Genomic DNA, 27,366 nt, shown 5'->3' on the forward strand with positions numbered 1-27,366 from the left:
CCTATAATTTATCAGAATCTACTGTGCCACCTTGGATTATTTTAAAATGTGTGCCATATTTAAGTTTTCACTGTATTTGGAAAGAAATTACCAAAAATGACTGGGCATTGTGATGTTTTGGCACTATCATGATTAACCGTATGCTTTTTAATTATTAATATGTGAATGCACTGGGGAATTTGTAGAATTAGGTAAGGAAAACATGGCTCATCGTTCAAGTGCTGTTCATTAGGACAGAGGAACACACCACAGCTAATGCTCACTGAACACTTAAGGCCTACTACCTAATACCTACTACAGACATGGACATGGTATAGCACACCAAGCTGCGTATAACTCAAAAACTGAAACATGTTCAGTCTTTGTGATGACACAAACTTGCCTCAATCATTCATTAATTGGCCATAGAAAATGTGTTAAAGGAAGTAGGAAAAAGGGGTCCAAAGTTAGCATAAAATATGTGGTCAGCAGCGACAGTTGTTCAAGAGATATGAACATCATGCAGAGGGGAAGGTCTGCCCTGCAAAAGACAAACATTATGATGGCTTCAACATCCAGGTTCCACAAATATCCTGGTTTGACAGACAATGTGGCCCCATCTTTAACACTGTGGCTTCCACTGTTGAAGTGGATGCCTGTGATGGCACAGGTGAACCACAGCCCACATCAGTGTCCCAGTCTTTCTGGCAGCATCATACTCAATACGAACTCTGTATGCTTAGGGATCCTCAGTGTCATCTGTTGCAAGCAATAATAATAAGGACCACATATGAGTATGAGAATTGCATCCATTCCCAGCACATCCTGAGTCTGGCCTTTGGGGCTATTGAAGGCCAACATCACAGCCATGCTTACCTCAGCGGCTAATACTACTAACCATTATTGTAGTCACAGTTTAGCTACAGTCGGAGCTGGAACACTGCTTTCTTTGTGTTGTAGGTGCCACCAGGCTCACACCTGCTGGCTTCAGTCAGCACTGTTACCCCTGGCTGTTTAACATCTTCCACTGCTTCATGAACATTATTAAGCTCCCAGCAGCCTTCCTGCATGCTTTGGGAAGCTAGTTCCCTCAGTCTGAGGGAGGGCCCCATTTGCCAGCTCAAACTATATCATTATTCACCTTGAATTTGTTTGGTGTGTTGCTACAGTACATCTTTCTCATCAGATGTATCCCACTTCTGACACCTGTGTAGCAAAATTGCGTAATGAGTCTCGGAGGACATGGCTCATATTCTTCAAGTGCTCATTCTTACAACAGACATGCAGGCCTCAAACCCTCACTGAACACTGAGCACTCACTGAATTCAGAACAATTTGCAACACTGGCCACTCTTAGCCCTGTTGCCTTAATTCTCTAACTGCGCATGGCAGGCTCACAAGGACGGCATGGAGAAAGTATGAACAACACATATCACCATGTTTTTGGTAAGAGATTTTGTCCTCACTATCTGTAATGCTGAATAAAAATCAGTGTATTCAAATTTATGATGGCATGTATCAAGAGACCATAATCCATATTGTAAATTATGCAAATGCATTTCATTATCATGACATGGTATAATTCCTATCTCGCTCACCCTTAGTATAATACCAAGTGGCATTTTTTAAAAACATTTTATTTATATTAACAAACAAAAACATTAGCTTAGATTTTGATGGCTCCACATCTGTGCCTTGGTCTACCAGTTAGACTTCGGTGTTAGTTTGTTCTACTTTCTAACAAACAATAAAATATTAAAGGAGTTCAGAAATGGTGTAAATATTGGAATACTTTTGGTAACCACTGTATGCAGTCTCTTTCTAATTAAAGCCTTGCAATACTATTTTGTTTTGTGGAAAGCTATGCTCCTCCCACTCTTATTTTTGTCTTGGGACATAAGATAGTCACAGAAGAGGACAGAAGGTTTTCATGATATGAATATGGCTTGATATCTGCCATTTCTGCAGCCCATGTCGTGAGGTCTCTGGACATGGCTTTGCCTGACCCACATTATATTAAAATATGATTACATTAAAATCATTTTTACAGTTTAAATAAACACGTGATGTGGAATGTTTGCTAAATTTTGAGCTATATTTAAATCATTGAGTAAATCAGAGCCATTGATGTTTTGTCATGTGATTGCTGTAGCCAAGATGCTTCAGTAGGTAAACGCTGCTAAAAATTCCCTCACAGAAAATAATTACATGAAATGGTTATGCAGCCAGATATTTTGCTGGTTTTGTGATAAAGCTTTGATCAAAAAAACCCCCAAAAACATTAAAGTAAAATGGATAAGACAAAAAAAAAAATTGCTGATTACCATTACCAGTATTACATATAAAAAAAACATAACATGGAGTATCATGGACAAAAAAAAAAAAATTCACATTCTCCTAGAATACACTCTCAGTTTACTTTGCACAGAAGCGTTTTGTGGCAGAGCTTCGCATGCCTTGTGTTCAGATGGAGCATTAACATGTGCTCTTTTTCACGTCACACAACACAGATTCTTCACATACTTTATTAGTTTCCATTCATCAGAACAATCTACTTTTAATGATGTATATTTTCAGTAAAGCAGGTTAGACCAGTAAAACATTATACAGCTGAAGATTTGTAAAGATCCCTCAGTGTCTGCTACTGACATTTTTATTTATTTATTCATTTTCTCTAACTGCTTTGTACTGTTTAGGGTCATGGTGTGTTTAGAGTCTACTCTGAATCACTGGAAGCACCGCAGGACAACACACACACTTATGGACAATTCTATACAGCCAATTGGTTTGCCAAGACGAGTTTGGAATGTGGGAGGAAACCTGAGCACCTGGAGAACACCCACAGACATGGGATGAACACCAAATGAACAAATTAAATGTATTTTGTGAAATTCTTCTAACACCAGATATCAGCTGTCATTAATAACTGCCTAAAACACTACTTCAGAGGCACCCTAACAAAAAAAAAAAAAAAAGCACACAACACCCACATTGAAAAAGATACTGTCTTTCATCAAATCCATTTATTTTTAGTTTTGTGAGTAACATGGGTTCATCCCCCTTCCCCCAGTTCCAACCCACACCCTTCCCCTTAAATATACAGACTCAATGATCACATTGATATTCTCAATCGCACTAATCTACCAAGGATAATCATCTTTCTGCACATATGCATCAATCCAGACCATTCATTGCCTATAGAATATGAGCGATGGTGAAATGTAGGGAAAAAAAAAATCTCTGATGCAACAGGGAGGACATTAAGGACAGGAGATGCTAGCTAGTGACATCAGCGCAGCCTGTATTAATGTACTGGATGTGTGAATATGTATATTAGGCTCAGTTACCCTAGAACGCGCCAACTCTTGTTAAACTTGGGGCAGAGCTCAAGTCACAGTGCCTTTCCTCGCTGTTCTGGATGTGTGTGAACAATGGAGGTAGGTCAGTCACAATAAAAGCCAACATAAGTAAACATAGTTAGCTGAGTCAATGGACAGAATGTGCTGCAATAGTTCACTCCACACTGGGGTTTCCTCCCCATTAGTGCCCTTTTTTCATTTCTTAGGGGTAAAAATGTAGACGGCACATTTTGCATGTAATGGTAGAGAAAGGTACTTTCACAAGATTCATTTATATTCAAGGAACATATTCTCCTGGTTCTATTAGTAAGAAAAAAAATACAAAAAACCACCTCCAGCATTTATGAAAGTGTTGCCAAATTTTTCTAAATTAAGATTAGACAGAAATAACATAATACATTAATTCCATTGGGTCTCCAGCACTATGAGCTTGGACCCTTAAAAAATGCTGCAATTCCTGCTGCTGCTGGGACTGGATATAATGTCAAAGGGAGTGTCAAAGAAGCCGTGTCACCTGCCAATAATTCTAAATGACTGGCTCAGGGCACCAATGGAAAGACGGCAGGGGCTGAGCAGAAATACTCATGAGTCTCTCTCAGACAGGAACGTGAGCCCCGTTGCTGACGTTTATATCCTTAACTATCTCTCAGCATGGTCACTTTTTCACTAAACATCTCAAGCTGTCCTAACACGGTTGGTCAAGTCTGTTTCCCTACCAACCAGCTTTGAATATTTTACAGCTATGTGAATTCAAGAACAGAACAACAAAAACAAGTATGAAAATCCATGATTTAGGAAAAAAAAAAAATTAATTCATATATATTAGTAATAAACTCACAGTACATTCACAAAAATAAAATCAGCCAAACCTTGTCCACATCCTACAAAATAAGGCAGCGTGCTAGAACCTAAAAGCCTAATTGGCATTCTCCATGAAGCTGACTGGGTTTGTGCAGTAGACACCAAAAACTAAAATGTACTGGTTTTGGTGCAGTGGGTCTTGGGTGGTGGTCCTCTACAATTTGTTCTGAAAAGACCATGTGGGGAGGGGAAGCCTCTGTAAAATGGATATAAAATGAACATGATCATTTCAAGGAACTTCACGTAAAGCATGAAGCAGGCCACTCAAGACTACTGAACTGAACTTCTGGTCTTCTAAGGTGGGGAGTCCGATTCCACCACTACTCTGCTCTCTAAATCAATATCTGCCTTAAATCCTACCAATGAGGAAAAGGCAGTAGAGTTACCATAATTGACGGTTTACAAATACTGTCCAGAGTAGCAAGGTACCAGGTGGAGATTGGATTATTTTTGAGAGTTGGGTAACCCAAAGAAAGAAAGAAAAGGAAAAAAATAAAAATAAAAAATAAAAAACAAAGAGAAAAGAGTGGGATTCTATTACATTAGCATCAGTAGAGTTAAGGAATGATAGAAATGTTTTCCTTTTTTAGTAAAGCAAACAACAACAAAAAGTCTTCCTACTCTATTCATTGTCATCATTTTCAACTTCCTCAGCTCATCCAGAGGAGGTGATTTGTGTTTTGCTTTCATGGAGATTTTTCACTCAAAGTTGTTCACAGGCTGTTTCATTTTTCTTCTGCCTGTTGTGACTTTAGCGAGGATGGAGCAGAAGACTGGGAAAGGAGGGAATGAGGGCATGAAGGACAGAATGAGGAGGAAGAAAATGAGCAGGTCCCATAAAGGGGGTTTGGGTGAGGGGGGGCAGTGGGGGGTGGCAAGCCAAGGTGGGATACAGGACACAGAAGAGGGGCTGCATTTGGAACATGTCAAAAAGAAAAAGAAGAATTAGAAGGTCCATTAGTCCTTTCTAGGTTTTACTCTGCTTCTAGGGGACCTTCTCAGAACTTCATCATCATCTTGTTTCTGCAAGGAAGAGGAACAAAATATACTGAGTATCACAGACCACATCTTCATATCTTTGTTTTAACTGTAATGTCCAAAGAAATTAATTGTTTGCCTTTCTTTCTGATCATCAGGAAACCAACAAAGACATCTGGATCAATGGTAATTATCTTGTTATGAATTTCCATTTAATTTCTTATTTAAATCACCTTCTTGTGTTTTTAATTTTGATTTGCAGACATTTCAGTCAGCTTTTCAAAAATTCACTGTAATTACACAGGTAAAAAAGGTAAGCAAATTTAGTTTTGATAAACCATGAAAATATTGTGTTTAGGAGTTTGAAATGATACCCCTCCTACCTCATCCAATTTTTCTTTTTCTTCCACTTCTTCCTGTTTCTCTGCTTCCTCTCCCTCTTCCTCTTCTGCAGGGTTGTCTTCTGCGTCTTCCTTAGTGTCCTCTGAGGATGGGAAGACAAAGTTTAATCATTTAATAACTGACATCTATCTGCTATGTTTGTAATTACTGGAAGAGTATACAAGTTTCACTAGCTAATATAACCTTAAAGATAAAAGTAAAGCTGGAGAAGGCAATTGGTATTAAAAACCTTTTAATTATTTTAATTGTTATAATTTTTTAAATACTATTTACACCTCAAATAATATCCGAATAAAAGCCGGATTACTGACATTTTCTAGAGAATTACTTATTCCAGCTTTAAAATTACATTAATTGCAGCCTTGTCTATAGTTTAAGAATCTGAAGCAGAACTTAAAAATTCAAATCTCAAGTGCAACATGACACATTCATTCATCGCATCTGACATTCATACCTGGCTCTTCATCCTTAGCCTCCTCTTCTTCATCCTTCTCTTCTGCATCGTCCTTCACATCAGGTTGTGGCTCATCTGTTTTCTTATATTCTGCAGCAGATGGAGGTGACTTCTTCTGCAAATTATAGCAGTGTTTTATTCACTTAACAATGAAGTGTCTAAATGATCATTACATGAAATACTTGCACGCAATACAGACAATTAACTAAATTGCCCTTCATTTCTATATATAATTATTAGAACCGTGAGGATCAAGAAAGGTCTGTGTACCTTTATTTAAAAAAATAAATAAATAAATAAATCTGATTTTCATTTCATACTCCAAATGTGTATAATGTAAAAATTAATATTTCTTTTTTATTTGAAATCAAACAAATTTACAAAGAATTAGAAACAGCAAAACGGAAGTAACACCATCCTCAAGGCAACTCAAGGCACGTAAAAACAAAGACCACTCTTGTGGTTGTAAAGCAATTGAACACATGGCCAGAATGAATGAATCTTCTACAGCCATCTCTGCAGCTATTTGTATTGTGGAAGTTCAAGAACTTTCATTTTTAAAACAATTGTTGTTAATCCTTAAAAAACACACCTTAATTCACTGTCAAATACAAAAGTGATCAATAGATTATAGACTGGAATAACTGATGGTGACAGTTGCATACCTTTCCAGTGCAGCAGAAGACAATGATGAGGACCAGGGGCAGAGCCACAGTCAGGACGTAAACCACCCAGAGCCAGGGCCTCTCTTCAGCTGCAGAAATCATTTGATTCACCAACCCAGGCTGCAAATGTAGAGGACAACCCAATGTTAGAGCAAAACAACACAAGCACTTTTGCAAAATCATGTGTGTATAAGTAAAATGCGGCAAAATAACACATCTAAGCTCAATACAAAACATTACTTTACTAATTTCACAATATGTTGGGCCACTGGCAACGTTTCACCATATTGCCTGATTGGAGAAATTGCTGTTGTCCTTTTCTCCAGAACAACTCCCAAGAGTATAAGGCACAGATGCTTGTGCATTAAGAGCACAATGCGAAGTGCACATTCACAAGAGAATGGCAAGGTTTAGCACATCAAAACATTCATTACAGAATGAGGAATAAGTGGGAACAGGTGGGGACTCTGTACTGATGTAAACACTGCCTGCTAATCACAGTTTGTCTGTATAACAACAACAACAGAGCCAATATCCAAAAACAAGGTCATCATGGCTAATTAAGCCATGTCCAATATCACAAGGAAAAGAAAGTTATTCTTAGCATAACCAGCAGGTGGCTTACTCGTATTCACAGGACCATACTAGCTTTCTCCAGATCTCACACAAACCATACACCTCAGCCCTCTCAGTACAGAGCTTGACTTCTAACTTGACATGTTTGGCACGTTTGGAATTCACCTTTGGGGGGAAAAAAGGCATTTGAGCAGCAGGAATTCTCGTGAAAGCTGGCCAAAACTCTACTAATCCCAGAGTATGCCCCCTCTCCCCTGACCAACACATACCACAAATGCATGAGAACACTACTAACCCTTATAATCCACACCACCTCCCATAGCCACCCCCACCCTCCCTGAACTTGTCTTCCACCTCTGCACGGCTACCACTTACACAATGCAACTCAAAAGAGGCATTGTTAGAAAAGACGACTTTCTTTGAGTGCTTTCTGTTATAAACTAAGTTGTAGCATGCTTCTGTTGATCTATAGCCGAGTCTCTCATACAAACACTCCAGGGATGTTACTATTAATTCTACATGACAAAGAAATTAAACAGATGTGTTCACTCCAACTAAGTACCTCTGTAAAACACGTAATTCAACAGTTAAATAAAACAAGTTATTGTTACTGTCGTATCAAAACCTGGAACTCATAAATATGATAAATGCCAGCTGCTGATAACACTGTACAAACATTTCATGACCAGTGGGCCAAAATAAATTATTCAGTTACTTCAGCCTTGTCTGCAATAAAGCTTTCTTTTTTGTAAAACAAATGACCAAATTGCCTGGCTCTGTTTTAGTATGAAGGTTATGCTCAGTAGAAATATTTGAGAATTGGTAGCGCATAATGCCACTGTCTTAGTGTTAAATCTAAACATAATTCCTTACAAAACCAACATGAAGAAAGTCAACAAACAGACAAAGAACCAGGGACTGCAGGGAAACACACTAGCCACTATGGTCATCTACAGCCACTGTCTAGACATGCCCGCCTTTTCTATGACTTGCTATAATCAGGAAAAATCATTCAGAACTGCTCCCCAAACTTCTGAAGCAAAACACTTGTCACTTGTTCCATCAGCAGATTAAGGCAAGCTATATTAAGCTTTTTTACTGTCCGTTCCTTTACCATGGTGCAGCTTCCTCTGGCAGAGAAAACAAGCTGTATTAAGGGACTGGCATGCAGAGAAGTGGAGCTGTGGTCTGTGCCAACGTGGGTGTGTGAGAGTAATATTACGAGGTACTTTGAATGTGTAGATTTTGATCAGAACCTCAATAGGTTTTATAAGAAAGAAGACCATCATGAACACGATGACAAAGATCTATTCAAACTTGTTGATGCCAATACCCTCACTCTAATAGTATGTGTTTTAACTTGCAATATCTATAGTGTGGGACAGTTCATTGGGAAAAGGGGGATATAAAAAAAAAAAATCTTAAAAATACACCATCCCACAACCATATGAGAGAATAGTGTGTGTGTGTGTGTGTGCGCGAGCATGCGCGTGTGGGTGGGTGTGTGTGACAGGAGGAGAGCCCCACGCCCTGTAGAGGAACGTGGTGTTCATGGCTGGCTGTTCTGTGTCGCGTGTGGGAAAACCTTAGAGCTAAAATGGAAACAGACTCTCATCACAGTCTCCCTGAGCTGGGTCACACACACCCACATATTCTTACATGTCCACACTCCCACGCACCTCTCTTTTCCTTCCTCAGGTTTCATACCCACAGAACAGCCCATAGTTCACAACCTGCTGTTGCAAGATCCACTCAACTTATGCTACTGTTAAGTTGTAAACAATCAATTGTAATGCAATTCTGTAGATGCATGAAATTATAACAATGACGCTGATATGTAAAAAGCCAATTTTCCCAGAATAAATACATTTTTTAATCACCATGATTATCCATTTCCAACTTCAGAAAATGTGCCTGTACGTGTTTTTTAACATTAACGACAGATATTGGCAAATGAAACATGAAAATGAAATATGAACCACTAAGGCAGAAAGATGGATTCTGAAGGGGAAAGACAAAAAAACAACAAGAGATATAGGAAGTCAGTACCTCAGCAGCTCCCTCTGCAGCTTTTTTCAGACCCCAGCCATCATCTGCCCAGCGTTCGGCCGTATGGCGGTCAGATGTAATGAAGAAATTATCGAAGAAGATGTCAGAAGACATGGACCACAGCTCAAGACCAACGGCACTGACTGGAGTCATTCGGAATGGATGCAGATCCTCAAAGAAGTCAGGGTTGGGGATCTTTCTGGGCTTCCATACTCCCTAAAGTTGTGTAGAAAAAAGTATAAAATTCAGGCTTCCAATTGGAAATTAAACATTTGTTTTTAAATTTTAGATGTGCATCTTAATTTTGCATGTTGCTAAATTAAACGACAATATCACTTAGAGTGCAATAGCATATTAACTTGTGCATCTGGAACTCCTACCAACCCACAAATAGTAAAATAAAACAAACCAGTCAGTTTTCGTGATTTGACCAATTCTTAAAACATGGAGTAGGTGTAAACAAGGTGTAGCCCCACCTCCCTGTCAAAATCTCCAAACACAGCATAGCAAAGCAAACATAAAGCAAAAATTATATTGGCTTATTGCACCTCACTCCTATACACCTCGCATTTGGAACAAACAGAGCCTCATTCTCAACAGTGCGGAAATAAGAGGCATAATTTGTCCACTGTTATACGCCCACTTTAAATTCCATTTATCGGATACATCAAAGTGAAACCAGTGTATATCTAATTACATCTTGGTTTGTTGACCACACGTAAGTGTAGCAACAAGGAGGTGCTTATAATGATATGTTAAATGGTGTATATAAACATAAAAGATATGTTGTGCTGTTACCTGATAGTTGGGGTTGTCAATCATTGGTGGTTTCCATTTGCCCTTGTAGTTGGGGTTATCAATCATAGGCCTCTCCCATTTTCCACAACCCGGAGCAGACTCACAAGCTGGGTTAGGAATTTGAGGGGCCTCCCATTCTCCATCCATATCCTCATCCCTAAAGAGGGAGAGAGGGAAAGAGGGATATCAAACACAAATAAATGAGTATGAAAAATATCAGTAGAGGCAAGATGCTTTAAGGAAGACAAAGAGCAGAGACAGAGCACCCACACACATGCCCGCAGCAAGAGCTTGAAAATGCGCACACACACACACTAAATTTTATTCTTTGCTCATTTGAGCTTGCTCTGAGGGAGATGACTTTAATTGAATTCAGACATGGATCTGGAACGGCGCACAGCCCTTGGGTCCTCTGGTCATATACCAAAGCTATAAGTTTAAGGTCACTGACGTAGGATCCATTTTGTTTTTCTACAAAGAAAGAAATGTATAGCTGCACAAAATGAAAAAAATAAAAATAATAATAAAAAAATAAAATGGTTTAACTGTGTACCTAACAAAAAACACATTTGACCATTTAATTGAAGTTATTATCAGATATTTGTGATAGACATTTTGGGGAGAAAATTTAGGAGGCTACATAGACTTAAATAATTTCTGAACATGAGTTTATATACAAACTATAAATAGAAATGGAAGTCCACTGACCAGTCCTCTGGTTTGATGGCGTCAGGGTCACCAATGTACTCTGGCTCATCATCTAGCCAGCCATCAGGCTTTACTGCATCCTCATCAGGGATCTTAGCGGGAGCATCCTCGTCCCTGTTAGTAAGAAAAAGCATGTGAATGAATGATCACACATGTACCCACATTTATGGCAGGTAAGCCTCATCTGTGATGATGGTAAATAAATATTGAAAATTGTTAAGACAATATTTCAAATCACCACGATTTTATACACAGTCTTAGGAAATGCAAATATCATATGTTGGGTTTTCAATCCCACTGCTAGCACTGGAACAATATCTTTGAGGCAGTGAAGAGTTGATCTACTGGTCTATAGCCAGGACAAAATCTGCATTGTTCCTCTTAAAGAGGTTTGCCTCTCAGATGGATTCTCCCTTCCAGTACTTTGGCTTAGACTTTCCCAGGGAGGCTGAGAAGTGTGATGCCCCAGTAATTGGCACAACCACCCTGGACTCCCCATCCAAATGCACTGTTCCCTCCATGCAATTAGGGTTGGGCGGTATAATACCATATACAGCGGTATTTAAAAATGTGGATGGCATCTCAAAATGAGGGCAGGATTTATGACGTGTGTGTGGTGTGTTTAATTTCTGTGTCTTTAAAAGTCTAAAATGTTCATGTGCATTTAAGAGAGCCACAGGGAGGGGGCACTGTGGGAGCTCAATGACTGCTGATGTCATGGTCTAAAAAACAAGCACAGTAGCCCACCGCAGTTTTAAGTTTAGCGCCGAGTTTGGATTAAAAGAGAGGAAGAAAGCTGTAAACAGACAATACTCTCAAAGTCCTTCACTTGACTTTGTGCTCACAGGTATGTGGCTTTATACTCTAAATATGTGTGTTTTAAGCCTCAATTCGCTGAAAAATCTGCTGTGGTGTGCTTTAACCACAAATTCCTGTTAGCACCACCTGTGCTTCTAAACAGTGTACACCGTTTTATTTTCGAAATTTTCTGTTCCTTCAGCACTAGTTGCTGAAATTTGCTCTCTCGGAAACAGGTTTTTACCGTCAACACGTGTCGGTGTGCACGGTCAGGCTCTGTTTAGCTTAATTCACTCGACCTTGTGCTCACAGATAAAAGGTTCAGCGCAGCCAGACAGAGCACCCTTCCCCACGGTAATATGGTATACCACTATAATATTTTGAGCCGGTATGGCGGGATAAATAATGTGGATACCGCCCATCCCTACATGCAATAGAACTCTGTCAGCCAAGACAGTCCCCCCAGCAGAAGGCCTTCAACAACTGCAGGCAAATCTCATTCACTCCAGAGGCCTTGCAACTGCTGACCTTGCCAACTACCTCAACGGCTTCGAACAAAGAAAACAAACCTGACACCCCAGACCTGACTCTAGTTTCTGCACAGGAGGCATGTCTCTTGTTTGAGTCCCTCAAAATGCTCCTCAATATCCCTGTAGAGTTCAGAGTTTCACCCACCCTGCTCAGCACATCTTGGACAGTATCTCCTCTCTCCTTCCCCTGTTGGGAGGGCTTTCCAGAACCTCTGAGGCCACTCAGAAGTCATCTTCCATGGCCTCTCCAAACTCCTCCCACTGTCTAGATTCAGCTTCTGCAATTGCCAAAGCTGTGGTTTTCTTTGCCTGTTGGCATTCATCCACTGAATTAGGAGTTCCCCAAATCAGCCAAGCTCAAAAGGCTTCCTTCGTCATCTTGACAGCATCCCTCCCCTCTGGTGTCCACAATCAAGTCCTTGGGTTGCTAGCACAACAGGCAACAATAAACTATTGAGCACAGCAATATGCAGCCACTACCACAGGCAACAGATTTTGCGTACAGCAATATGCAACCACTACCACAATGGGGTCTTGAACAGGGTCCATTTAGACTCCCTCCTCCAGAAGGTATGAAAAGCACTTTCAAGGTGGGAGTGAAATCTGTCTTCTGTCAGCTTTTCCCAGCAAATCCTCGCTACACAATCTGGCCTATTAGATATGTTTTTCCCCACCATCTGATCCAACTCTCTACCAGATAGTGATCAGTTGATAGTTGAGTGTCTAAAACATAAGGCCTCAGGTCAGGAGACGTAACCACAAATACAACCATTGACTTTTGGCCCAAGGTGTCAAGTAGAATTATGAGCAACCATGTGTTTGAACATAGTGCTCATTATGGACAAACCGTGACTGCCACTCAAGTCTAATATCATCTCACCACTCAGATTCAGATCAGGCAGGCCCTTCCTCCCAATCATTCCTACCCAGGTTTCCCAGTCATTGCTAACCCTGAATTGGGTTCTAGAGCTCATCCTGTGATGAGGAGAGCGCAATTCACAGCTCATCCTGTGAAATGAGATCAGCGCAATTCTACCTGGTTGGCATCTCTCAACTTCTTGCACAAGCTCCAACTCCATCCCCTGCTGTGAGGTTACATTCCATGTGTCAAAAGTCAGTTTCTGTTGCCAAGGTCCATGCCACCGGGGGCCATCTTCGGCTCTGCCATGCACCTATAGGCTTTCACGCTTTCACTCTAGACCTTGTGGGACCTCATGACCCACCCACATTGCCTTTTCAGGCAGCCTGGTCAAGAGATGCTCATCATAGGACACTACCAACTGAATCCCACCCCCTGTAATACTCAAGTGTATTTTCCTGGACTGTGTTTGTCTTGCTCTTCAAAACAGACTTGTGAAGGGGGAAACCGTACTGGGAGCCCACATTTCCAGACAACATTAGAGGTTATTAGACCACACAAGCCCTTACTCCACAAAACACATTGGCTACACTAGTACATAGCTGCAGGGAAAAACTACAGAAGAAATAAAAAAACAGAAGAGACCAAACTGTAATTTATGTTTTGGGATGAACTACCACTTTAATGCTCATGAACCCCTCCTAAGGTGAAGCAGGTAAAGTGCACTAACCAGTCCTCAGGCTTGACTGCATCTGGGTCCTGAATCTTAGGTCTCTCGTCCCAGTCCTCAGGTTTGTGGTCATCAGGGTCCTCAATCTCTGCCGGAGGGTTGACTGGGGGGGTCATGTCATTTAGCAGATTTCCACTGTTCACTACAGTCTTGTCAATCAGGATCTCAAAGCTGTTGTCAGGGTTCAGCACTGCAAGGAAAATGCAAAAACATCCAGAAATTAAAACCCAAAGAGGATGTAAATACTACTATTTGGGAAATATAAGAAGCAGCATACTAGCTTTAAACAAAGTCACAGTGGCTGTCCTCTAAAGATATTTATAACATTTTGTGCTCAAGAGCAGATATTTGAGTGTTTCTTGTTTACCACAAGACATATCAGAAACTGGCATGTCAGTGAGTGCACAGACAGTGTTTTTAAATGTTGCATGATGTCAACATCTATGGAAGGTGCCCAAGAAGAAAATCATTACTAACAAAACAGGCACAAGACTGAGGTCTGCCAAAGAACATGAAAATCCTGATGGATAGTGGCAACACATTCTTTGATTAGATGAAATTCAAATAAACATGGTGGACTCAGCATGTTTAGCAAAAACCGTGTCTACATAGTGGCATGACTTCAGCAGATGCAGAAGACTTTCACAGCATCATAAACACTAGGGGGTATACCAAATTGTTGCATGAAAAAAGATCTCAAGTCTCAAGGTGCTTGTGGAATGCAGAATAATGTTTCAGTAATATAATTGGTCTCATTTGTCAATTTTACAGTTGTATAACATTATAGGGTTCAAATACATTTTATCATTTGACATTTGATTTCATATTTTAGTTTCTTATAATAGTTTATAGTTGTATGCCCTTTTCTTAATAGTGTTTACAGAACACCAAACACTACTAAATATTACATCTTGTTTGCAGGTTCAGTTCCTGCAGCAGTGCCTTCACTTCAGACCACTGAAGTTTTTTCCCTATGTTTAGTTTGATGTTCCACAATCTTGGCATTCTCTCTCTGTAGTTTAGTTTGTCTGTGTTACCCTTGTGTGCACTGACCCTGCAGCTACATTCCCTTTCATTGAGATTAGCAGGTTATGTACCTTTGCTGATTACAGTGAAATCTTAGACTTACAGATCAACAGAGATATGAGCCGTCGCTCAATCAATATTTTGCTGTACAATGCGAGACGAGATCTCAGCCACTAGGTGTGAGCATCTGTCGTATCACTGTTATTTCTATGGCATTGTAGCATTGTGTGTGTAGAGAGTAAATTAAGTGGCAGAGTACAAAAAGAACCTCCTCCTTCTCTGCCAGCATCTTCGTCTGATCTTCAAGGTAAATACACTTAAAAGAACCAGTTTATTTCTTTACATTCTTTTATTATTCATTCATTCATTCATCTGTAACTGCTTATCCAGTTCAGGGTCGCGGTGGGTCCAGAGCCTACCTGGAATCATTGGGCGCAAGGTGGGAATACACCCTGGAGGGAGCGCAAGTCCTTCACAGGGCAACACAGACACACACACACACACACTTTTTGAGTCGCCAATCCACCTACCAACGTGTGTTTTTGGACCATGGGAGGAAACCGGAGCACCCGGAGGAAACCCACGCAGACACGGGGAGAACACACCAACACCTCACAGACAGTCACACGGGGTGGGAGTCGAACCCACAACCTCCAGGCCCCCGGAGCTGTGTAACTGCGACACTACCTGCAGCGCCACCGTGCCGCCCCTCTTTTATTGTGTATTATATATTTTTTATACATTATTTGTTATTTATGAAGTACACTATCTTATTTAAAACCTTGTAAAATAATTGGTGTCGTTTTGGAGGGGGGAGCTGGAATGGATTAATAGCATTTCAATTTATTTAATGGGGAAATTTTATTTGATATACGAGTAAATTGAGTTACGAGCTTGCTCAAAGAACAAATTAAACTTGTAAGTCAAGGTATTACCGTACTTTTAAATAAAGACACCAGGATTCACTATTATAAGAACAAATCTATGAGCGATTTAAGGTTTAATAAAACATCACATGTAGAATTTCTCAGAGGACATTTCTCAAGAACAAATTTAAGAAAATTCCTAGGAAGATACTGATGAATGAGACAAATTAATCCAACCCTAAACATACTGTGCAAAAAAAAAAGCACGGAAGCTTTTTACAGAAAAAGAAACCATCACATGGACAAATGTCATCTGAACGGAATCCCATTGATCGCCTTTGGATGATCTTACAGTGAAAAGTTGAGGCACAAAACCCCTCAAGCAAACAACAGCTAAAAACTATTATCTGTGAAGAATAGTAAGACATTTGTCCACAGATCTGTGTGAGGCTAGTTTAACCCTTGCCAAAGATGCTTAAATTTGTTATCAACAAAAGAGGACACAAAAAAACAAACTATCACTAGTGCATGGTGTTCAGATTTTGCTGCACTTTCTTTGGACCCTTCCAGCTTTAGTTTCCGTATTAATATTTTCTGTAATCAAAGAAAGCTAACTACAAACTGGATTCCAAAAAAGTTGGGGCACTAAACAAATTGTGAATAAAAACTGAATGCAATGATGTGGAGGTGCCAACATCTAATATTATATTCGTAATAGAACACAAATCACAGATCAAATGTTTAAACTGAGAGAATGTATCATTTTAAGGGAAAAATATGTTGTTTCAAAATTTCATGGCGTCAACATATCCCAATCTATAGGTGAAAGATATGGACTGCAGGCTGCCATTTCAGTCCCCGGATCCTTCTCCTATGTAGCCATGATGTTGTGATTGCTGCAGAATGTGGTCTGGCATTATCTTGTTGAAAAATGCAGGGTCTTCCCTGAAAGAGATGACGTCTAGATGGGAGCATATGTTGTTCTAGAACCTGAATATTGTTCTCTAGTTCTCATTAATGGTGCCTTTCCAGACATGCAAGCTGCCCATGCCACAAGCACTCATGCAACCCCATACCATCAGTTATGAACGGACTGTTGATAACAACTTGGGTTATCCTTGTCCTCTCTGGTCCGGATGACATGGCGTCCCAGTGTTCCATAAAGAACTTCAAATCGTGACTCATCTGACCACAGAACAGTTTTCCATTTTGCCACACTCCATTTTAAAAGACCCCTGGCCCAGTGCAAACGTCTGAGCTTGTGGAGCTTGCTTAGAAATGGCTTCCTCTTTGCACTGTAGAGTTTCAGCTGGCAACGGCGGATGGCACGGTGGATTGTGTTCACTGACAATGCTTTCTGGAAATATTCGAGACCATTCTGTTATTTCCTTGACAGTGGCGTTCCTGTTTGAGGTGCAGTGACGTTTAAGGGCCCGGAGATCACGAGCATCCAGTAGAGTTTTACGGCCTTGACCCTTACGCACAGCAATTGCTCCAGATTCTCTGAATCTTTTGATGATGTTATGCACGGTTGATGATGATAACTTAAAAGTCTTTGCTATTTTACACTGGGTAACACCATTCTGGTATTGCTGCACCATCTTTCTGCACAACAATGGTGGAATTGGCGATCCTCTTACCATCTTGGCTTCAGAGAGACACTGATACGCTGAGAAGCTCTTTTTATACCCAGTCATGTTGTCAATTGACCTAATTAGTGTTAATTGGTCTTCCAGCTGTTCGTTATATGCTCAATTTCCTTTTTCCAGCCACTTATTGCTACTTGATACTTTTTTGGGATTTGTTGACACTGAAATTTTGAATCAACATGTTTTTCCTTTAAAATGTTACATTTACTCAGATTAAACTTTTGATCTGTCATCTATGTTCTATTACGAATAAAATATTGACATTTGCCATCTCCACATCATTGCATTCAGTTTTTATTCACAATCTGTTTAGTGTCCCAACTTTTTTGGAATCCGGTTTGTATATTACAACAACGTTTGTCACATTCTACAGATATTAAAAGGGGGTGTACTCACTTTTGACTAGCAACTTAGCTGACCAGTGGTGGTCTTAGTGAGTGAATAACTTTTCTAAGTGTGGTTTAAAAATTCAAGTTTACGTCACATCAGTATTGTCCGTTTACCATTTGTTTAATAATAGTAGTTCTCTAGCATATTAAAAATTCCTGTTTACATTGTTTGTACGTGTTTACATCTCAGCTTCTTTGTAAAAGATGTAATATTAAACGTGAGAGTTGTTCAAGAGTAAACAAAAGATTTAATGAAAAATAATACCGAAATTAAAACAGCAGTTCCTTCAGTAACAGTAACTTTCTTTAATTTGTCAGAGCTTAAATTCTTAAGAGTCAATTAAACAGAAAGTAAGTATATATACTCACCCAATGTGTAAAGGTGGGTCTTCTTGTCTGTGTAGTATGTACGGAGGTCAGACTCTGGCTTCTTGGCATGTTTCTCCTCATACTCTCCAGTTTTGGGATTCTTGTGGCGGAAAATGAAGTGCAATTTGTAGTCCTCACCACACTTATCAGGTCCAAACATGATGGTGTAGGGGGTTTTATCCACAAACTGGTCCTGAAAGAGTAAGAGTGGACAGAGAAAGACAGATAAGACTGAAGGACACTATATTCAGAATTCCTCATGTGCTGCGTAATTCTCTTGTTCTTTCGCCCATGATACATGTAGAGATGATGCAAAAGGAATCTTATGACCTACTAACTAGGATATATTTGTTTTAATACAGCTACTCCGCTGACCTACTCCATATCCTGTCCTGTGCCCTATATTTTACAATAGAGTTATAGTACACAAGCCTGCTTATTAAACTAATAATGTTCTTTGCTTTCCCTTTCAACCTTATGGAACACTGAGGTGAACAACAAAGTCCCTACTCTTAAATCTGACTCATCCATCAGGTGCAATTCTAGTCAATACAAGTGAATAGTTTTCATCGTTAAGGAAGAAAGGATTTTTTTTACTGCAGAGAAAGTTTTTACTAGGGTTGCAACTAATTATTCTTTTGATATTCTTTTCTTTTATTTGATATGAAGGTTTATTTGAAAATATGTATAAAAAAAAAAAAAAAAAAAAAAAAAAAAAAAAAAAAACAATACTTAACAGAAAAATCTGTAAATCTGACAGCAAGCTTTTAAAATGGAAACTTCAATAGAGACTCAAAAAAGTGAAGAGAATGTTCTGTCCCCCTCCTGAATGGTTTTCTTATTTTTCAGAAATCTTGAGGGGTTTGTAACATATTGGGTTAATCCTGAAGTCGTTTGACAATAAATACTGGTGACTTTCTCTATAAACAATATTCTTACCAGATCAAGGTCTGGGGTTTGAGAGAGCAGTTTGACATAGGCCCCACCACAGTCAATTCCAGTCTGGAAGTTCACTTCATACCTGAAAGTCAACATGCACACTTTAGGATACATCTTTCTGCTTTCTCTAAAAAGGCAGTCAGTATTTGTACACTAACAGCTGGACAGAAGTTGCCACATGACTACCGACAAACATCTGCTAATGCCCAACCATCTACATTATTTTTATATTTCATTAGTTCCCAAGATTTGAAAAAACACTTTTAGAACAGTAATGATTTGGACTGGACACATTTGACAAGTTTTTCAGTACTAATAATGATGCCATTTTGGGCTCATATTCAACACTTCTGTACAATTGGTGCACAGTTAAACAAGTGATTTTAATATGACCGTTACTGTTCTTACTGATTTCTATAACACCACTAGTTATCAATATCACCAAATATTATATTGCATTCAGATCCTTTTATCCAGGCATTTGTGCTGCAAATACATATAGCATACAAATGTATACTCACTGGACAACGAGGGTTTTAGTGTCAAAAGTGAAAGGTCGCAGCAGCAGAGCGGAGATGGCGTGATGCTTAGCTCTGGATTTTAATACCAGGCCTTTATCACCAGGTAGTTTTGTGTCCTTCATCTCTTCAACCTCCCATTTTCCTATGTACACACACATATATTGTAAAACCTTTATGGAAAAAGTACACCACTATGACAACTGTCTTGTTACAATAGACAAATGTAATTAGCTACTAATTAATCAAAACTTGTAGTTCCACTAAATGCTTACCATCATATTTAGCAATTTCCTCATCAATGTCATCCTTTTTTGCCTGAGATAAAACCCATCTGAAAAAAAACAAACAAATAACCAAACAGTTATAAGCACCACAAAAACTTTAATGGCAATGCTTCAAGCTGATTAAAAATTTACCCCTCCAGAGTTCCTTTGTCGAATGACTCAGCAAAGAAATGTTCTCCCTTTGGCTCCGGAGCTTTATACGTCACCTGGAAGAGGCAATGTGGGATTAGAATGTCTATATTATTATTCATTTATAGCATCTTTGTTTACATATGTATTAAAGGCCCATTTAATACATGTGATTTAAAGGCACAGTCAACTCCATTTAAATGCCATTACAGTGACCTAAAACAAAGCTTATCGCTCCTATTTGAATAATATTTACCAGACAGACAGGGCAATATATTGACCAGAAGAACGGGAGTCTCCACATCACAAGCAATCCAGAGCCCATGAAAACTCTTATAGAAAATTACTTTTTTAGGGATTTCACACTACACTTGATTATAGCATTTCAGTTCTCACAAGCGACTTCAGTGATGTTGTGGCTGAATTTGGAACACTGATGTGGCTGATTAGATGTGTGTTCTTTGGTTTTCGGATCAGTAGACAGTAGAAGTCTGGATCACATGAGGGTTACCACTAAATGACAAGAAACATCTGATTTACATGCATCTTATCTGCAGTCTTGTTTCGTGTTGAGGTAAAAATACCATATATGAGATGTCAGAAAGCTGACGTTGATCTCCTGCCTTTGCATCATTTGCTTTCTCTTAATTTGCAGCTATAAAATGTAGTGCAGTTTATCAAGATGATATGAAAAGCTATGCTCATAAAACATATCTTCTTACATTTAGCTCAAGGAAGAGGAGAGGTTTAACTGCTAGCACAGTCGAACTACAGCACCTTCTCATGTCAGTCCTTGAGATTATGCCTATTGCTTTTATACCCACACTGAACACCACAAACCTATGAGCTTAGATTTACAGTTCAGCAGAGGTATCAATCAACATGATTAATCAACCATCAATACCCATAAACACTGTCCAAATGATTACCTTCTAAATGCCCTAATGTGTTAATACAAAACGGATAATACGTACATTTGTAAAAACTTGACTAAACTGTCATGTAGCAGGGAATTAAAACATCAACATCAGAAGCTGTATGGCTTGCAAACATTTTAATAGTTAGCAGTTGAAATACTGGTCTTACAGTAGGCACAGTTGGAGGTGCAGGGGTCGTGGGCTCCTCTTCCTCAACATCTCCATCAAGCAGCTCATCATCTCCCTGTGCACCTACATCTTCAACATCAATTTCATCTTCTTGTGCCTTCACCTGTAAAGACACACACAGGCCCAGAGCGAGCAGCAGCACACACAACTGCGCCTTCAGTTCCATAGTCTGTAAGACAAGATGACAAAAAGACAGCATATTTAGTATCAAGAAACACAGCATTGTCATCTGTTGGTTGTAGCTTTCATATTGTTTGCCAAATCAGACAGGACTGGTGGATCACCAAAACCCTAATTACAAGGGCGGGACCCCATAATTCACTTAAAAGTACACAGGTAGCAGATGTTTTTATTACCTCCCGTCTAATGTCAACACTGCTGGGTGGCTTCCAGACACACCGTGGACAATACCACTGCAACACTGCCTTTACTCATAGCACCATAGAGATGGGAGACCATTAGGGAGTTTCGCAGCCACTGCTCTTTCCCTTAAGGAGATTTAACCCAAAGAGATTACACCTCTACGCCATTTTGGCAGAGACAAGAATACAAGCATATATTTCTCAACCACAACTACATACATACTTCTGTGCAGCATCTATTCAATTACTATGCACAGTAATACTTACAAATATATATTAGCACCAGGTAGGCCCCAGAGGGTCTATCATCTAACTCAAATGTTGGAAAAACAAAGACTTCCCCTTAGGACAATCCACATAGGGTCTACATCACATTTCAAAGCACACAGCACTGGACATTACCATTAACATCACAGACAGTATGTGACTAACTGAAGTACATACGTTTACACTACCTTCAGCTGAAACTGGTTATTTTTTAAATTAATAATGCTAATCTCCTTAATATAAAACTGACATTTCAGAAATAGAGAAGTAGCCATGAGAACGTGCGAAATTAAAATCAAGTGTGTTCCTATTATAGATCACTCTGCCTCAGCTCTTAGAAGTTAACTTCTATAACATAAACCAGAGAGAACTGAGCCCTGAAGGAAGGCATAAACTCAATTTCATTTCCATATCAGCCAGGAAGGAAATGACCACTTACAACATATTCTGTTTTTAAAAGTTTCAGCACAGTTTAAGTCCACCATTGCTCCAGGTCAATAAAAGGGACAAAAACTATAGAAAGTCCACTGTGAGGATTCCTAAGGGGGCATCCTCAAACGTGCACTCCAAGCAACAAACCTCCCATGATAATTTGAAAACACACACCCAGGCAGAGAACTAACATATCACACAGAATGTTCCTTTAATGAGCTTAAGACACTCAGGATTAGCTAGATAGAGCCAGTGGTGCCAATGCTGTATGCTAGCAACACAACATTGCCATAGTAGCTTACCCAAACAAACCCGAAATACAAAATGACAAAGCTTATAGTTTAAAAATAACATTTAAAATTGATTGCTTACATGCTTAAGCGTGTAAAGCACATTGTTTCAAACCACAGGCATTCAGAGAACAAACAGAATTTACTTCCCTTTTAGCAGAAAGAAGGGGCATTTGCAAACAGACTTTATTATAACAATAAGAAAATGGAGTAAAGCCCTAAATGGTATCCCACTGCGATGTGTTGGTGAACTGAATGAGCCGCAGAGCTTTAAAAGCTAGCTACTTGGATTAGTAACTCCACATGGTGCACTACAGTACAAGTGTTGTGTGTGTGTTTGTTAAAGAAGGAGTATTACTGAGGAGTGGAGGAGGGCCTCATACTCAAAGTGAGGACCATCTGTCCCTCAAATTAAATAATGAACACATTCAGACTTTTGAATACACACACTTTTTTAAATACATACATCACACACACTTGCACTTGTCAACAGAAAGAAGTCACTATCAAACTGTCAAAAATCAACAGCCATGTCGCTAGTTAATTTTAAGAGTAAAGCGTTTTACCCTTAAGTAAAAATTGCGACACAGCTCTTTAAAACGTCAAAAACGATGGCGTTTCTTTAGGAGGAATCACTGCTGGCACAGACTGGCCAATCAGGATGCCAAGTGTGACACACTTTGTGGCTCTGCGGAGCAGTAGAGGGCCTGTCCAAAAGTCAGATGGGCATTTCCCCAGCAGCTGGTGCCTGCAGCCTTCAATATGGTGCTATTTGTAAACATTGACTAGTGTGTTTGAACATCACCAGTGTCTGCAAGACCATAATAGCGTATGCTGAGGTTTGAGGCATATTCAGGTGAAGATGTGGGATCAGAATTTAACAAAATTAAAAGACATATATAAAAGACCCTTTAGCATGTTACATGTCATAGACGTGTACTCATCAAGTCAAATTCCTTGTATGTCAAGAGTACTTGGTGAAATACTGATTTTGATTCTTTAAAATATATTTTACTGAAATTTTTCTTCTCCAAATTAGACAAAAATCAACATTTGTTTTCTCCAAATTGTTTATTTACTCCTAGTAGACTTCACATTTATAATTTTTAATACCACATTTTTCTGGAGCTATTTGATGTTTTGATAAAAAACAATTCCTTTAAAAAGCAAGTACTGGCCATTCCAACCCAACAGTGACAAGCTTCACTATTTGTTCATATATGCATACTTGAGGAATCTGCTAGATCCTGTTTAACCTCACAGTGGGGGGTGAGTGACCAATTCAGCTATGTCCACGCCACAATGAAAAGCAGGGGCAGGATTTTCCTGCAGATTTGTGGTCTGAACAGCATGAGGGCTAAAAAAACATAGCATTAAATTACAACTTTCAGACTGTGCATATCTGCCACAGAAAACAATGTGCTAACTTCAAATTATCACCTTCACTTGTGACAGGCCATATCATGCATCTTCATGGAATTAGGAAAAACTATTGCATAAAGCCTGAACATAAATCCATTATAACACAAACACACTAAGCTAAGCCTTCACAGTGCTGTCTCAGCCTGATCTGGGTTTCATCAAGGCCAGAGATTTAAATGAGGGGGAGGGTAAAGGGGGCATCTATACATACATCCATACATCTATACATGGTGTATAATGTAGCTACCCAATTAAAAACACGTATCTCCAAAAAGCTAACTTTTCAGGAACAGGAAGAGACTATATTTATAACCACGCTGCTGTAACATTTCACTTGAGTAAATTGTTAATCAGTTGTTAACTTTAACAGTTTGGGGGGGGGGGGACTCTGTGTTAAAGAAACTGTGATTTTTCGGCTATTCATTGGTCATTTTGACATATTAGCTGCTATGAACAGACACAGATTAATTCATTCATTCATTATCTGTAACCACTTATACAGTTCAGGGTCGAGGTGGATCCAGAGCCTACTTGGAATCACTGGGCGCATTCGAGCTGCCAACCCACCTACTAACGTGTGTTTTTGAACCATGGGAGGAAACCGGAGCACCCAGAGGAAACTCGCGTGGACACAGGGAGAACACACTAAACTCCTCACAGGCAGTCACCTGGAGCAGGACTCAAACCCACAACTTCCAGGTCCCTGGAGCTGTGCAACTGCGACACTATCTGCTGCGCCCCGTGCTGCCCACAACAGACGAAGCAATGAATATATGATCCCTGCCTGTTCAACACAGATGTATAATGTATAGGGACTGTCAGTAGAGATGTAAATAAAATGTTTTCTCACAATCAGAAGGTTTGAATTCTTGATGACACCTCTTCATCTTACATATGCAGCCAAGTAAAATAAATGGGTGGAATTCCCCCTTAAGCCGTAAAGTGAGATATAACACTATGAATGGAAAGATGGCTAATGTGCTGACCTGACCCAGTTTACCACGATATCAACAGTTTGGAAGTCAGAGAGCTAAAAAATGTCATTTTCAGGGGAGAATATATTTTCTTCTCTGTCGCTATCTTCAAAGACCATCATTGCATTCATTTAATTCATTCTAGTCAACACTGCAATAAAATACTCTTTACTTTGTTTCAAGGAAAACTGACATCACAGTAAATTACATAAACACACAAACCCTCAAACCCTGCTGAGTAAATAACTGTGCTGTTTTTCTTGTTTTTTTTCTAACTTACATTTTTTTTTCTGAAACAGTTGCTTTCTTTTTCAGTTTGATATAAGACATCTACAAGGGTAATCTTTGAAATCTCCGAAGTTTAGTATAAGTATTTACTTTGTCTAATTGTGCAAGTAATTTCAATTCTGACATACACTCGTTAGAAATGAATCACTTTACCTATCAATCTATTCAAGCTCCACTTCCTTTCAGCACCGAGCTGTCTTCACACAGTGAAGGACGGACACTTGTTGAGATTTTCTCCAGTTTCTCGCAGATGAAGGTTCTGAATGCTGTTAATCTGATGGTGACAGTTTTGGTGAGCTACACGGTTTTATCGGTAGATCACTTTTTCTTTGCATCTTTTAAACATTTTGGAGTTCCAGTTGTGGAAATAAATATAAACTTGACCGAGTCTATATCTTCTGTTTGACCTCTATATTTATACTTCCCCGGGTCTAAGTGATTGTGTATAACTTGTACAACACCAGACAGGCTGGTTTAACCCCTCTCAGAGGTTTATCCATTTTAGTCCTGTATGGGACAAAGACGGACCTCAAACCAGAAATAAAGGTTAACTGACAGATTATTCTGTATGTGGTAATAACAGTAAAATGAGGCAATAACGAATATTAGCATTTCTCGTTTCCATGACTGACCGACCCACGACCGATGCCTCGTTAGCTTTTCCTCGGGAAAACAACTTAAAAATCCCACAAATAGCAATATTTTCTAAACTACAGTGACTTAACACGGGTTATAAATTATGTTTTTGTAGTTTTTTTCAGAAGCAACATTTTGCTCTAAGGACGTTTTCAGCCGATATCTCCCACCACCTTGGCACGGCTCTAGCGACCCAGCTAACAAGCTAGCAAGTAATGATAGAATGCTCGATTCAATTTTCTGAACCGATTCTTACAAACTGACGTTTGAACAAATCGGACACAATCCGATTCAATGTGTACTTCGAACGTGAGTAGTTAGATTCTTCTCCACATTTCCAACTCTGACGCTCACATATGGGCTTCTATCATTTGCTTAAGTTAATAAATGTTTTATTATGAACATTTCCCATCTATTTAAAGAGAACCTATACTTTGCGCATTTTTCTACAAGAATCGGTTCGTCTATTCAGTTAAAAAAAAAGATTCAAATCAATAGAACCGATTCGTTTACGAGTCGGACACCGGCCTGAAATCGACGTAGACCTTCAAACTCTGACTAAGCCGAATAAACACACAGAACCAGGACATGCAGTTGAACCATACCGAACAACGCTTTGAGTGCTGAGTAACGGTTAAAGGGAGAGTTTCTATCCGCTGGAGCAATACTCACCGCCGCTCTCTCATAAAGCGCACCTCCTGCAACTACAGCGCGTCACATGTGGCTTCGGAGAGCGATGGCCGTTATTGTAGTGCCACCCTCTCACCTTCTCTGATTGGCTGTCAGGACCGGTTTCTACACACCCATCGAGAACTCTCGATAGTGATTGGCTGAATTTAGCATCAATCACAAATGCGGTGTCCGCCTTCGACCTGAACCTCGTGGACAGCTGTGATTGGCTGGTCCACTCAGGGAAGTGCGCGTTGATTGGACAGTAGCCGCGAAAACGGCTCTGTTCCACTGAATCAAAGCCTGTTTGACAGAGTTCAGGAAACATTTGAGTACACGTGATGAATTTAAGGAGAATTCAACTGCACATTCAAAGTGTATGTGTGATTGAATGGTTAAGTGTTGAATAAACTGTAAATAAATTCATTGTTTAGCTACTGTTTTTTAGATAAATTAAAGAGTTATTTACAGTGGCTGTGATAGGAACCAGATGGCTTAAACTTCAGAGAATTACTTTACATATTATATTATACACAACACTGAGCTATTTTTTGGGTAACTACTTTAGTATATTACACTTAAAACGCTGTAAATTTGATCTCAGTTATGAATGTATTATAAAACACATTGTAGACAAAAAAGATTTCTCTAAATAAATCAAAAGCATTGTCTGAAATTATTCTTGTAATATTAAAAGTCTTCAGTGTTAAAAGTCTGGTTCATAGGACCACCATTGTGAACATTTCTGAATCATTAAGTTTATGTTGTATGGAGCGTTTAATATCAAAACATTCATAATAATGTTTATTTCAACTTCATTATTCCGTTATGCAGAAATTTTGAACAGTATGAAGAATTCCAATTTAAATGTTGTTATTATAATGTAACTACCCAAAGATAGCGTAAGCAGAGAGAGAGAGAGAGGCATGGTTCAGGGAGCTGGCTTCTCTTCATTCACAATTTACAATTCCCATTCCCAAAAACCCTTTAATAATGCAAAAG

At 39.3% G+C, this 27,366-nt stretch overlaps 1 protein-coding gene across 2 annotated transcripts; it reads right to left on the bottom strand.

Moving 5' to 3' along the window:
- Positions 1-2,558: 2,558 nt before the first annotated feature.
- Positions 2,559-26,459, bottom strand: canx (calnexin). 2 transcript variants are annotated; one of them, XM_066648904.1, is made up of 16 exons: positions 26,368-26,398; positions 25,213-25,333; positions 21,005-21,193; positions 19,922-19,995; positions 19,778-19,836; positions 19,506-19,647; positions 18,985-19,066; positions 18,046-18,238; positions 13,747-13,936; positions 10,830-10,943; positions 10,122-10,278; positions 9,324-9,539; positions 6,699-6,818; positions 6,034-6,148; positions 5,561-5,661; positions 2,559-5,222 (listed from the first exon to the last, which is right to left on the bottom strand). In XM_066648904.1, the coding sequence occupies exons 3-16, from the start codon at positions 21,188-21,190 to the stop codon at positions 5,157-5,159; spliced, it is 1,815 nt and encodes a 604-aa protein (XP_066505001.1). In that variant the 5' UTR covers positions 21,191-21,193; positions 25,213-25,333; positions 26,368-26,398; the 3' UTR covers positions 2,559-5,156. The 2 variants fall into 2 exon arrangements, with proteins under 2 accessions (XP_066505001.1, XP_066505000.1); XM_066648903.1 differs by lacking the exon at positions 25,213-25,333 and having other exon boundaries at positions 26,368-26,459.
- Positions 26,460-27,366: the final 907 nt, after the last annotated feature.

The sequence above is a fragment of the Hoplias malabaricus genome, chromosome 17 (assembly GCF_029633855.1).
Source record: "Hoplias malabaricus isolate fHopMal1 chromosome 17, fHopMal1.hap1, whole genome shotgun sequence".
Classification (NCBI taxonomy): domain Eukaryota; kingdom Metazoa; phylum Chordata; class Actinopteri; order Characiformes; family Erythrinidae; genus Hoplias; species Hoplias malabaricus.

Excerpts from the sequence above, each read along its gene's own strand:
- canx (XM_066648903.1), bottom strand. The coding sequence starts at position 21,190 with ATGGAACTGAAGGCGCAGTTGTGTGTGCTGCTGCTCGCTCTGGGCCTG. Across the intron at positions 19,996-21,004 it reads CACCTCCAACTGTGCCTACT|GTGACGTATAAAGCTCCGGA; the intron begins GTAAGACCAGTA and ends TGCCTCTTCCAG. Across the intron at positions 19,837-19,921 it reads GACAAAGGAACTCTGGAGGG|ATGGGTTTTATCTCAGGCAA; the intron begins GTAAATTTTTAA and ends GTTTTTTTTCAG.